This window comes from Scardinius erythrophthalmus (genome assembly GCF_964197995.2).
Source record: "Scardinius erythrophthalmus genome assembly, chromosome: 6".
NCBI lineage: Eukaryota > Metazoa > Chordata > Actinopteri > Cypriniformes > Leuciscidae > Scardinius > Scardinius erythrophthalmus.
Window position 1 is genome coordinate 1,043,644 of NC_138226.1, and position 14,543 is coordinate 1,058,186.

The 14,543-nt window shown below is 41.1% G+C and overlaps 1 protein-coding gene across 2 annotated transcripts in view; it reads right to left on the reverse strand.

Annotated features, from left to right (window-relative positions):
- Window positions 1-14,323, reverse strand: part of gpm6bb (glycoprotein M6Bb) — a 48,859-nt gene extending 34,536 nt beyond the window's left edge. Inside the window, exon 1 of one of the 2 annotated variants that reach the window (XM_081369017.1) lies at window positions 14,180-14,323. In XM_081369017.1, the coding sequence (XP_081225143.1) occupies window positions 14,180-14,183 (4 nt within the window). In that variant the 5' untranslated portion in view covers window positions 14,184-14,323. The remainder of the gene's footprint in view (window positions 1-14,179) is intronic. The other variant, XM_081369019.1, reaches the window with a different exon arrangement.
- Window positions 14,324-14,543: the final 220 nt, after the last annotated feature.

A 14,543-nucleotide genomic window follows, 5' to 3' on the forward strand; every position in this document is an offset into this window, starting at 1 on the left:
CCAAATCCTGGGTTGAGCCTTTTGGGTCAACTTTTGGGGTTATTTTTCAGTGTTTGGGTAGTTTTTGTGTTACCCAAATCCTAGGTCAGACGTAACAACCCAGTGTTTAGTAGTTTTTGTGTTACCCAGATCCTGGGTCAGACGTAACAACCCAGTGTTTGGGTAGTTTTTGTGTAACCCAGATCCTGGGTCAGACGTAACAACCCAGTGTTTGGGTAGTTTTTGTGTAACCCAGATCCTGGATCAGACGTAACAACCCAGTGTTTGGGTAGTTTTTGTGTAACCCAGATCCTGGGTCAGACGTAACAACCCAGTGTTTGGGTAGTTTTTGTGTTACCCAGATCCTGGATCAGACGTAAAAACCCAGTGTTTGGATAGTTTTTGTGTTACCCAGATCCTGGGTCAGACGTAACAACCCAGTGGTAGTTTTTCTGTAACCCAGATCCTGGGTCAGATGTAACAACCCAATGTTTGGGTAGTTTTTGTGTAACCCAGATCCTGGGTCAGACGTAACAACCCAGTGTTTGAGTAGTGTTTGTGTTACCCAGATCCTGGGTCAGACGTAACAACCCAGTGTTTGGGTAGTGTTTGTGTAACCCAGATCCTGGGTCAGATGTAACAACCCAGTGTTTGAGTAGTGTTTGTGTAACCCAGATCCTGGGTCAGATGTAACAACCCAATGTTTGGGTAGTTTTTGTGTAACCCAGATCCTGGGTCAGACGTAACAACCCAGTGTTTGGGTAGTGTTTGTGTTACCCAGATCCTGGGTCAGACGTAACAACCCAGTGTTTGGGTAGTTTTTGTGTAACTCAGATCCTGGGTCAGACGTAACAACCCAGTGTTTGGGTAGTTTTTGTGTAACCCAGATCCTGGTTCAGACGTAACAACCCAGTGTTTGAGTAGTGTTTGTGTTACCCAGATCCTGGGTCAGACGTAACAACCCAGTGTTTGGGTAGTGTTTGTGTAACCCAGATCCTGGGTCAGATGTAACAACCCAATGTTTGGGTAGTGTTTGTGTAACCCAGATCCTGGGTCAGACGTAACAACCCAGTGTTTGGGTAGTGTTTGTGTAACCCAGATCCTGGGTCAGATGTAACAACCCAGTGTTTGGGTAGTTTTTGTGTAACCCAGATCCTGGTTCAGACGTAACAACCCAGTGTTTGAGTAGTGTTTGTGTTACCCAGATCCTGGGTCAGATGTAACAACCCAGTGTTTGGGTAGTTTTTGTGTAACCCAGATCCTGGTTCAGACGTAACAACCCAGTGTTTGAGTAGTGTTTGTGTTACCCAGATCCTGGGTCAGACGTAACAACCCAGTGTTTGGGTAGTGTTTGTGTAACCCAGATCCTGGGTCAGATGTAACAACCCAATGTTTGGGTAGTGTTTGTGTTACCCAGATCCTGGGTCAGACGTAACAACCCAGTGTTTGGGTAGTTTTTGTGTAACTCAGATCCTGGGTCAGGCCTAACAACCCAGTGTTTGGGTAGTTTTTGTGTAACCCAGATCCTGGGTCAGACGTAACAACCCAGTGTTTGAGTAGTGTTTGTGTTACCCAGATCCTGGGTCAGACGTAACAACCCAGTGTTTGGGTAGTTTTTGTGTAACCCAGATCCTGGTTCAGACGTAACAACCCAGTGTTTGAGTAGTGTTTGTGTTACCCAGATCCTGGGTCAGATGTAACAACCCAGTGTTTGGGTAGTTTTTGTGTAACCCAGATCCTGGTTCAGACGTAACAACCCAGTGTTTGAGTAGTGTTTGTGTTACCCAGATCCTGGGTCAGACGTAACAACCCAGTGTTTGGGTAGTGTTTGTGTAACCCAGATCCTGGGTCAGATGTAACAACCCAATGTTTGGGTAGTGTTTGTGTTACCCAGATCCTGGGTCAGACGTAACAACCCAGTGTTTGGGTAGTTTTTGTGTAACTCAGATCCTGGGTCAGGCCTAACAACCCAGTGTTTGGGTAGTTTTTGTGTAACCCAGATCCTGGGTCAGACGTAACAACCCAGTGTTTGAGTAGTGTTTGTGTTACCCAGATCCTGGGTCAGACGTAACAACCCAGTGTTTGGGTAGTGTTTGTGTAACCCAGATCCTGGGTCAGATGTAACAACCCAATGTTTGGGTAGTTTTTGTGTAACCCAGATCCTGGGTCAGATGTAACAACCCAGTGTTTGAGTAGTGTTTGTGTAACCCAGATCCTGGGTCAGATGTAACAACCCAATGTTTGGGTAGTTTTTGTGTAACCCAGATCCTGGGTCAGATGTAACAACCCAATGTTTGGGTAGTTTTTGTGTAACCCAGATCCTGGGTCAGATGTAACAACCCAGTGTTTGAGTAGTGTTTGTGTAACCCAGATCCTGGGTCAGATGTAACAACCCAATGTTTGGGTAGTTTTTGTGTAACCCAGATCCTGGGTCAGACGTAACAACCCAGTGTTTGGGTAGTGTTTGTGTTACCCAGATCCTGGGTCAGACGTAACAACCCAGTGTTTGGGTGGTTTTTGTGTTACCCAGATCCTGGGTCAGACGTAACAACCCAGTGTTTGGGTAGTTTTTGTGTAACCCAGATCCTGGGTCAGACGTAACAACCCAGTGTTTGGGTAGTTTTTGTGTAACCCAGATCCTGGGTCAGACGTAACAACCCAGTGTTTGAGTAGTGTTTGTGTAACCCAGATCCTGGGTCAGACGTAACAACCCAATGTTTGGGTAGTTTTTGTGTAACCCAGATCCTGGGTCAGACGTAACAACCCAGTGTTTGAGTAGTGTTTGTGTAACCCAGATCCTGGGTCAGATGTAACAACCCAATGTTTGGGTAGTTTTTGTGTAACCCAGATCCTGGGTCAGACGTAACAACTCAGTGTTTGAGTAGTTTTTGTGTAACCCAGATCCTGGGTCAGACGTAACAACCCAGTGTTTGGGTAGTTTTTGTGTAACCCAGATCCTGGGTCAGACGTAACAACCCAGTGTTTGGGTAGTTTTTGTGTTACCCAGATCCTGGGTCAGACGTAACAACCCATTGTTTGGGTAGTTTTTGTGTTACCCAGATCCTGGGTCAAATAAAACAACCCAGGGGTTGAGTTATTTATCGCTGGTTTTAAGTTAATCCGTAAACATTAACTCATGTATTAAAATAATAATAATAAAAAAAATTAGTACTATAGTAAAAATGAATCAACCCAGTATGATGGATTAAATCAACCCAATATGCTGGGTTAAATAAACAACCCAATCTGCTGGGTAAAATTAACCCAACATGTGTTCTGTTCTATATTTGCCCAACCCTTGGGTTGAAAACAACACAAAATCCAGTGTTTTTTAAAGTGCAGAGACATGTGCATGAACTCTTTTGAGTTAAAACAGTAAGCAATGAAGTTCTACACAGGCATGCATTCTCATTTCCTCCAGAAACAAACCTATGGTTTTCAGTTTGGGTTTCTTATTGCGGCTGTGAATTGAGAGTCGGTGGCGATTCCATCAGGCCATTCACATGTTAAGGGCTCCTCGGTGGCCAAATGAAGAGATTCAGAGGCTTTTGTCTACTAGCAGCGACAGTAAATGAGCGGAGCACAAAGAGCTATCTGTGAAGTCTTGAATGAGCTCCACAGGCCCGCTGCCAAAATCTTCAGGCCTTTCGACTCCCTTTAAAGCCACATTCCCAATAACTTTCACTCAGACAGTTCAAACCAAGACCACGGAAATGTGGGGGGAAAGCTTCCCTATTTATTTCTGTGGCAAATGAGTGCAGTTGGGGTTCAGAAAGATCGCGACTACTTGAGGGTATTTTACTTCAAACGACATAGCATGTTTTGAAAAGCCCAAAGCCAAGAAATATGAGCAAAGGAGGATAGATATCATTTCATGCCGGGATTTGAGTTCCAGCCAGGAAGAACACACTGAAGAAACGTAGCACAGCAGATAACAGGAAAACGACACTACATTCCCCACAAATGACGTTTAAAATGAGAAATAAATGTGTCAACATTCTTCTATCACGGAAAAAATTGGAGCAGAAACTACTGTCACTCAGAAATTGCTAGTAAAGTTAATTAAAAATTACAAAGAAAAAGAAATCGCAAGTAACACAAATGTTTCCTTGTAAAACATACTGTACTAATATAAATAGTATTGTATTTACAAAAATAAATGTTTACAGTGATAAACATTATCACAGCTATCAGGAGGATGAATAAACATTGGATAATGTGAAATAAAGAGGATTATATGATGTTAATCAGCTACTTTACAACTTTGAATGATACTCATCCAATCAGAGTTTAGAGTCTGTATTCTATAGTCCAACCCTCAATGCAGGACCCAATCACATCCTTCCATTCATATGATTGACAGGTCTTCTACCAGCTGTTGAAATGCATAATCAAAAGCTTGATTCTCTCTAGCGCTGACCCAGAAACCTAAAAATGACTGATTGTTGTTTACATATTCTTTATGTCCTGGTTTCTGTTCTTGGCGTACAGCAATGTAAATAGGTCAGCCGGGAAAAACATATTGATTTATTTTTCACAGTTTTCCATCGATACAGTCCACATCAAAATAGTACAGCAATGCTAAATGGAAAAAATGTACATCGAATATGTGCTGTAATGTTATGTGAATAATTTCAGCACGTTCATCGCAAACTAAAGCATAAATACGAATCACTATTTCAGATAAAAATAATAATAAAAAAAAAACTATTTTAAACCTTTTCCTGAAAGTTTGACCATTATTAGGCCTAATGAAGGGTATTTTCAAGGTCTTGACAGCAGTCAACCATTCTATTTAATAACATTACATAATGCCAAAAATTTGGGGGAAAAACATCCCAAATCATCTTCACTCATGAAACTGACAAAAATGAATTCTTAAAGTCCCACTGTAGTCAATCATTTTATCCCTTAAAACTCATCTTTGATCTTCAAAATGACATTTTGACCTGGGAAAATAATTACTTTATGCCTTAAAATAGCTTGAATGTAACTCTACATTCTTGTTTCATTTAGTATGATCCATGAATATTATCCAAATTAGGAGAAAATACTCTGCAATGGTGTTGACTGATGAATTTACACATGGTTTGTCATAAAACATATTAAAAACACCACATAGACATGTAAACAACATTAAAAACCTGATATTCACCACAGGGGATCTTTAAATAAAAAATCAATGCAAATAAAGGAGGTTGATCTTTCTATTGAGACGTTCATCATAAATAACAGGTTTGCCCTTTAAGCCTTTTCACTGACATTTGGATTGGAAAGGCCAAACCACTGAAGTCTGGAGCTTTCAGTAGCACTAATTTATAAAGCTTTGACGAACACTTTTGAGCTCTTGCTAGCTCCATCATGTGGCTCTGAAACGATTCAGGGCAGGGCCGCAAATTCGACTCGCTCTTGCCCCTCTTGTCTTCTGAATGGTTCTTTGATGCCCAAATGTGAGGGAAATTGGCCATGCTTGAGCAAGCACTCCCACTCGGCACTGCCGCTTCCATATCATTTCATATCACAATTCACAATGCTCCTCTTTGTGTGCACTGTGATTATGAAGAGAAACAAATAAACATGATGGACAGGACCAGTGAACTACTTTTGGGAGACGATTATAGGAGTCATAACCAAGCAGGACATGTCATGCCACTTTTGTTTCTTTAGCGCTACGCTGCACAGTAAAATCTCATTGGTTCTCGCTGAAGCTCAAATGTGATGCGTAACACGAGAATGAACCTCATTGGTTCTCGCTAAAGCTCAAATGTGATGCGTAACACGAGAATGAACCTCATTGGTTCTCGCTAAAGCTCAAATGTGATGCGTAACACGAGAATGAACCTCATTGGTTCTCGCTAAAGCTCAAATGTGATGCGTAACACGAGAATGAACCTCATTGGTTCTCGCTAAAGCTCAAATGTGATGCGTAACACGAGAATGAACCTCATTGGTTCTCGCTAAAGCTCAAACGTGATGCGTAACACGAGAATGAACCTCATTGGTTCTCGCTAAAGCTCAAACGTGATGCGTAACACGAGAATGAACCTCATTGGTTCTCGCTAAAGCTCAAACGTGATGCGTAACACGAGAATGAACCTCATTGGTTCTCGCTAAAGCTCAAATGTGATGCGTAACACGAGAATGAACCTCATTGGTTCTCGCTAAAGCTCAAAAGTGATGCGTAACACGAGAATGAACCTCATTGGTTCTCGCTGAAGCTCAAATGTGATGCGTAACACGAGAATGAACCTCATTGGTTCTCGCTAAAGCTCAAATGTGATGCGTAACACGAGAATGAACCTCATTGGTTCTCGCTAAAGCTCAAACGTGATGCGTAACACGAGAATGAACCTCATTGGTTCTCGCTAAAGCTCAAACGTGATGCGTAACACGAGAATGAACCTCATTGGTTCTCGCTAAAGCTCAAATGTGATGCGTAACACGAGAATGAACCTCATTGGTTCTCGCTAAAGCTCAAACGTGATGCGTAACACGAGAATGAACCTCATTGGTTCTCGCTGAAGCTCAAAAGTGATGCGTAACACGAGAATGAACCTCATTGGTTCTCGCTGAAGCTCAAATGTGATGCGTAACACGAGAATGAACCTCATTGGTTCTCGCTAAAGCTCAAACGTGATGCGTAACACGAGAATGAACCTCATTGGTTCTCGCTAAAGCTCAAATGTGATGCGTAACACGAGAATGAACCTCATTGGTTCTCGCTGAAGCTCAAATGTGATGCGTAACACGAAAATGAACCTCATTGGTTCTCGCTAAAGCTCAAATGTGATGCGTAACACGAGAATGAACCTCATTGGTTCTCGCTAAAGCTCAAATGTGATGCGTAACACGAGAATGAACCTCATTGGTTCTCGCTAAAGCTCAAATGTGATGCGTAACACGAGAATGAACCTCATTGGTTCTCGCTGAAGCTCAAATGTGATGCGTAACACGAGAATGAACCTCATTGGTTCTCGCTAAAGCTCAAACGTGATGCGTAACACGAGAATGAACCTCATTGGTTCTCGCTAAAGCTCAAACGTGATGCGTAACACGAGAATGAACCTCATTGGTTCTCGCTAAAGCTCAAATGTGATGCGTAACACGAGAATGAACCTCATTGGTTCTCGCTGAAGCTCAAATGTGATGCGTAACACGAGAATGAACCTCATTGGTTCTCGCTGAAGCTCAAATGTGATGCGTAACACGAGAATGAACCTCATTGGTTCTCGCTAAAGCTCAAATGTGATGCGTAACACGAGAATGAACCTCATTGGTTCTCGCTAAAGCTCAAATGTGATGCGTAACACGAGAATGAACCTCATTGGTTCTCGCTGAAGCTCAAACGTGATGCGTAACACGAGAATGAACCTCATTGGTTCTCGCTGAAGCTCAAACGTGATGCGTAACACGAGAATGAACCTCATTGGTTCTCGCTGAAGCTCAAACGTGATGCGTAACACGAGAATGAACCTCATTGGTTCTCGCTGAAGCTCAAACGTGATGCGTAACACGAGAATGAACCTCATTGGTTCTCGCTGAAGCTCAAATGTGATGCGTAACACGAGAATGAACCTCATTGGTTCTCGCTAAAGCTCAAATGTGATGCGTAACACGAGAATGAACCTCATTGGTTCTCGCTGAAGCTCAAATGTGATGCGTAACACGAGAATGAACCTCATTGGTTCTCGCTGAAGCTCAAACGTGATGCGTAACACGAGAATGAACCTCATTGGTTCTCGCTGAAGCTCAAACGTGATGCGTAACACGAGAATGAACCTCATTGGTTCTCGCTGAAGCTCAAACGTGATGCGTAACACGAGAATGAACCTCATTGGTTCTCGCTGAAGCTCAAACGTGATGCGTAACACGAGAATGAACCTCATTGGTTCTCGCTGAAGCTCAAACGTGATGCGTAACACGAGAATGAACCTCATTGGTTCTCGCTGAAGCTCAAACGTGATGCATACGATCTCTGAACTTTTTGAAGCCACAAAGTGGTAGTTGCTTTTACGGTCAATGGTTCGGAACAACATGAGAGTGAGTCAATTATGACAGAATTTTCAGTTTTGGGTGAATGAACTCTTTTAAAAAGTCAATATGAAATGCCATTTGCAATCCATTTAACTTCCATAATGTGATGCATTCTCAAAACAGAATCTTCAACAGAGAAAGGAGGAGGATCTTGATTTTATCCATCAAGAATTTATTGAAACAAAGTGGGTGTTACGAATCTGCAGGTCAGGAGAATTTCAGAGGGGGAGCATTTTGATTAAAGATTACGGCGTTTTTCTTTGGAACAAAGGATGAACCGTTATGCACAACAAGACAAGAAACATGGCTTATGGAAGAAAATAGGGTGAATTCAGATTTCATGTTGACTTTAGGAAAACCACACTGGCACATCGCCGGAGAGAGTCATCAACCGACACAAGACAGAAATTACTTCTGACAAATAGATGACATATTTCCTGCAAAACTTGACAGATTATGAATCAACCACTAAATCAAACAACATAAATACAAACACACCCAGAGATTTTAAATATATATGCTCTCCTGTGAATCAAATCAAAACATTTCATTACAAGCCAATATGTTGCTCATGCTTGTCTGGATGTTGTAAACACTGAGGCAAAATATAAATGCTTAAAAGTGACTAAATCTTTCCAGGAGTCCATTATGTCGTGCTTAAAAAATGACTGTCCACAAGAGAACGAGAACAGCTACAGAGAACTGAAGCCGTAGTTCAGATTCTGACTTGTGTGATCGGTTCTAACTCACTGGTTCAAAGAAACAAAATAAATACAGTATAAAGAAGTGATAGTTTACAATGCAGTTAACTGAATTGTTAAATAATTAATTTGGGGTCTGTAACATTTATGCTTTTGTAAAGAGCCTCTTCTGCTCCAAGGCTGCATTTATTTGACCAAAAAATACAGTAAAAACAGTAAAGTTGTGAAATATTATTACGATTTAAAGTAACGGTTTTGTAATGGAATATATTTTAAAATGTATAGCTTTTTAACCCTAAACTGCACGTAAAACCTAAACATTGGTCGGTTGTCGTGCACCACAAAAGACAAATAGACAAACTTTTCTAATGTGATGTCTTTTGCAGGCTGCACGCAAACACACACATGATCTGTATTCTGATTCAATTATAAATGACTCGTATGAACCAGTTCTTTTAATGAGTTTGTCAAAAAGAGTTGCCATTTGATACCAAGCAAAGTAAAATAGTGAAGTAACCCTGAAATCCCGCACTGCACAAACATTGAGCAGGTTTACATGCAGTAGGACTGCTCAAAAGTTAAGCATCCATGTGTTTGGATGTTTTGGAACAGGTTGGATGTTAAATAAAGCATTAAAACCCCAGAGCATTTCACAGTGTCTTGCACTTTCAGACTCATTCTAAGACTCACTTGTCCTTCGGCTGCACAAAAAGTCGCGATATATTTCTCCTTCCCTACCGAAAACACTCGCTGTGGCTGGGTGTGCTTAAATCTGCCGTATAAGAACGCTTATGCTCTGGCGTATGACACCTGCGCACTTCAATAAGCCGACAGAACGCAGGTTAAGGGGTTTACATGCCGGGCGAAATCGGGATAATGGGCAAAAATGTAACTCTGTCAATCGTTTACATGACACGGTTCGGCACGCGTGATTCGCGGATTAACTGCTAAATCGAACCATTTTAGAGTAAGTTTATCATTTGGATGTGTTTTGTCTTGCCAATTTACACATTCAAACAATTTTAAACGCGGAAGAAGAGGCGAAAATCGGGACTCGCGCGTTATCTGTACGCACAACCGTACACACACTCGAAGCGCGCGCACGCAGAGAGAGAGAGAGAGAGAGACAGAGAGAGAGAGAGAGAGAGAGACAGAGAGAGAGTGTGTTTCAGACACCGCTCGTACACCGAGTTGATTCCTCTTTCGCGTTTCCTTGCCCTTGAACAAACACATAAACACAAAATAATGTCTAAACACCCGTCTCGGCAAGTATTCTCTCAGTTCTGTCATCAGTGAACAGTTGAGAAAGAAATTTGTGATCCGTTGCCCCACTAAAATGCATTCATTATTTTGTGAGAAACAAAAAGCAAAAGCAGCCATTTGTAAAATCTGAACAATACCCACAGAATCAGTCGTCTATCAGTGGTGTAACAGTAAGTGGGCTTGTGTAAGTATAGCACGCAGCTGCAGTGCAGGAATCACTCATTCACTGCTTTATTCTCTTCAGGATCTCCAAACCTCACGACAACAGTCTCTGGAGTAACACAAAGACAAGGCCGATGAACTACACACACAAAGCCAGTGCTGTGAGCGGGAACAAACCAAAGCTCTCACGCATCCTCACGCTGTCAGCTGCGACGGCTTGAATCGAACCCGCTCGGCCCGTGTCTGCTTCCTCGCTCCTGCCAGTTTCCTCCCAACATTTCTGGAGACCTCAACAAACACAGGCCTCAGTTCATGCCATAAAAAACAAGCGATGAAACCACGTCGACTTAACGAGGAAACACTTCAAAGAGTAAATAAAAACAAGATGTTGGGCTTGCAAGTTATCAGCGTGAGCATTTAAAGCAATAATTCAGCACATTCACTCAACCTCATGTCGTTCCAAACCTGTGAGTTGTTATTTTCTTGTTTTGGACGAATCTCCAAGAGCTGCATGAATCTCCTCCAAAACATCTACCTTTGTTTTCCAAAGACGAAATAACAGCATTCAGGTTTGGAAACAACACTGGGGTGAGAAACTAATGACTGAACTTAACTTTTGCTTTAAAGCAAAACACCAAAGCACTCTTCCTCTGCGGTCCCCCTACAGGCTGGAAGCGGAATTGTCCATTACCGCTGTCGTAAATCATTTAGCCTCCCGTCGCACGCACGCTCGCTGTTCACCCAGCACCGGCTTTGGAATGAACGATGTCCACAGACAAGGTAAAGTATGTTGCATGATTTTATGAAAGTATGATGTATTGCGACATCAGAAATGAAGAAAAACTAAATATTGACTATTGTAAAGCTTGCAAGTCAAGTCAAATTTGTAGTTTTCTTATGTCTCATTCGAACTACAGAAACGCGACCCAATCTGGCAAACTTGCAATATTGAAATATTAATTTACGTTTTTTATCTTTTAATATGAATATGTTAGCCTTAAGTTTATGAATATGTTGGTGTGTTCCAATACAATGACAAAATTTGCATTTAATAGATAAAGCATTCAAAACTTAGTCTCTCACTTCCACTAAAATGGATCAGGGATTTTTATGACATCACTGTGTCTCATCACATCTTCTGTCCAATCAAATGCTCTCTAGAATCTAGAGCTCCGCCCCCTCTGCTATAAACACCACCTGACCACAGCGACCGCTGACAGACACGGAGCATTATGTGTTGGAGTGTGTGTTCGGTTGCTCAAACGCTCCAGTTTTATTCCGTTGTCCAACTGTACGCTGGTTAAGAATGAAATGAATGAATCCTCTACTATTGAATCCAGCGTATCATCAGCGCTCGCTTCCATGAGCTGTCAGTCTGTGAGGGAAACTAAACGCTATTGGCTATTTGAAAAGGGGGAGGAGCCATTCAATATGTCCCGCCTTAGCTTCCTGTTTCAGTGGAAATTTCATCAACACTGCGACTTGTGGGACTTTAACACAATAATGATGTGCACCTGTAAATCATTCATAATAAACACTGCAATATTGCATAACAACTGATATTGTGCTGAAACTAAAAACAGGTTAATCGTAAAACCAAGTGCAGATTCCTGAGGTCTGAACGTGAACAGAGCCGGCGAGAGCGTTTATCCTCGTCTCAGCGCGAGAGCCCATCTGGCCCACAGCCCTTCTCACTGTCCCAAAGCCCATAATTCAGTCGGGAGCTTTTAAATACTGGTAAACATCCGTGGAAGTGGCGCCTCTCTCCTCATCTGCCCGTTTCAGAGTGGAAACTCACAATACAGACTATTCTCCTCGCTCAGATCCTCCACATCTACTCAAACATCTGCAGGACATATTACACAAGACTTTACGCTGGGACGGATGGGTCAGAGACAGCAGGCAAAACAATGCGGAGTGCAAATAAACGGATAACTGTGCATTAACACACTAGACAACATTTGAAAGGGAAGAGAAAATCCTCCCATTTCTTTTGCTGTTCGTGTCAAAGTTTGTGCATCCTACAAACTCTTTCAAACTAACTTCATCTGTCACTTGGTAGAAGCTTGTCAAATTAAACGGGTGATTGCATGACAGGTTGTGATGCCCTTAAAGGGTTAATTCACCCAAAAATGACATTTATCCCATGATTTAATCACCCTTAAGCCATCCTAGATGAGTTTCAGTCGAACATAATCAGTTCTATTAAAAAATATCCATAATGGGAGTAAAGGGTTTGTATAGACACTGTAAAATGAAATTCCATTCATGGACTTTTCAAGCACTACTTTTCTGGTTTCCGAGGACTGCAATCAGAGATCGCACTTATCAAACAATATCTTATAAGGTAAACAAACAAAAATAAACTAATTAAACAAAATGGAACTAATAAAGTGCAGCACATGCAATGACTGTGGAAACTTTAACCATTGAAAAGATACTATGACAAAGATATCGCTTTACATTTTCAAAATGATTTTTCTTCCATGAATATATGATTGGCCTGAAGAAAGAAAGATGTATCATATCCGCAGATATTTATATCAGCAATATCACGCTCATAACCATGCGAAATGCCTTTATATCTATATCAGACGGGTTGCAGCGTTGATTTCGTGTGATAATATTGTTTTATCAATAAAATTAAACTCTAATTTCACATATATTGTCTTTCAATAATTCAAGCCCTTCAAACGAACCCTGTTTGAACCCCAACAAAGTGCATCCACCCATCATAAAAGTAATCCAAGGTTTTAATAAAGGCCGTAATAAAGTAATAACCTTTAAAGTAATAAAGGTTAATAACGTTACTGTTCACTCCCGTTATAAAGCTTGAGAGACAGGATATTTTTCAATATATATATAACTCTGATTGTGTTTGTCTGAAAGAAGAAAGTCATACACCTGGGATGGCTATCCCAACTATCCCTTTAACCTCAAAAACCATCGACAAAATCACATTATGTAAATGATATTACTCTTTGTATGGTTAACAATGCGGTTGCTGGATGTTCAATAAGAACCACTGATTGAGTTGTAGATGCACAGGAACAGCACATGCAGGTCTAGGATTTTCTTTGCCAAACTGGTTTTGCATTTGCACATTAAAAACTAACAATCCTAATAAGAAGGATTAAGCGTAGATCGAGCTCAAATGAATGGAAAATTCGATTTTCAAACAGAATTGCAAGAAAACACTGTTTGCCTAGCTGACAGAGAACGTTCCTCTAAAACTTACTAAGAACAAACTTTCTTCCAGAAACATTAATAGAACGTTCATTAATTCGTTCAAAGTTAATAATGTTCTGAAAACGTTAGCAAAAAACATTATTTAGCCTATACATCGTTCATGGACTATATTTTTTCTTAAACGGTTTAAGATGGCTGTAAGGTTTTTTTTGTTTTGTTTTGTTTTTTATGTTTCAGAACGTTCAGAGAACATTCATATGTAACGTTTCCAAAATGTTTGAAGAATTATAAAATCGAATGTTTCTTTAACGTTCGAATAACCAATATTAAAAAAAAAAAAAAAACATTTAAAGAAGATTTTAAACATTTAAATGGACGGTTTGAACGTTCGGAGAACATTCGTAAATAATGTTTTATTACTTAATGGGAACGTTAGCAAAAACGCTCTAATAACATATTTTTGTTAGCTGGGCACAACAAAACAAAATAGCAAACTGCTGTCAGACTGCAATATGTTACACCGTTTACTTCAGCCTACTCTTGTTTATAGCTGACATGAGATGCGGTTGTTAGGAAATCAAATCTCTTTAGTGTAATCCATAATCTCACTTCTCAGAGCTGCTCAGTTACCTAGAGTAATGCCGACCACTCTCGAACTGTGTCAGATACAAAGAAATACAAACACTTTACAGAAACAAAGCGAAAAAAATACGTATTTTCCAACAACATTAGCGCGCGCGTCCGTTCTGAGGTAAACTAACTAACTGTCACAGTCTGAGGGAAAAAAACGCTCAAACTTTCAAACTACAGCGTGAAAGTATTTAATAAACTCGGTTTATAAGTTCACATACCCATTTTTCAAGCGTTCCAGCACTTCTGCAGGAGTCACATCAACTGTGTTGAGAGTTTAACGGGTAACGGGAACGCTGACTCCGCGAGCGAGCTCACACCGACTGACTCACTCGCAGTAGGTGCACGCGCGTGACGTCACCAGCAGGGATTCAGGGATTCACCTCTCCCCCTCCTACTCCCCCTCCCCCCCCAGACCCCTCCCCTCCCCCTCCCTCCAGACCCCTCCCCCCCCTCTCCCTACACTGTAACTTAAAAAAGTAAGTTACCAGTTAAATTTATGAGTTCGTTTAAAGTAAACAATTGAATCGTCAAGCATCTATTCTGCGACTGCAAAAGGTTCAAAACTTTTATCAATGTTATTCG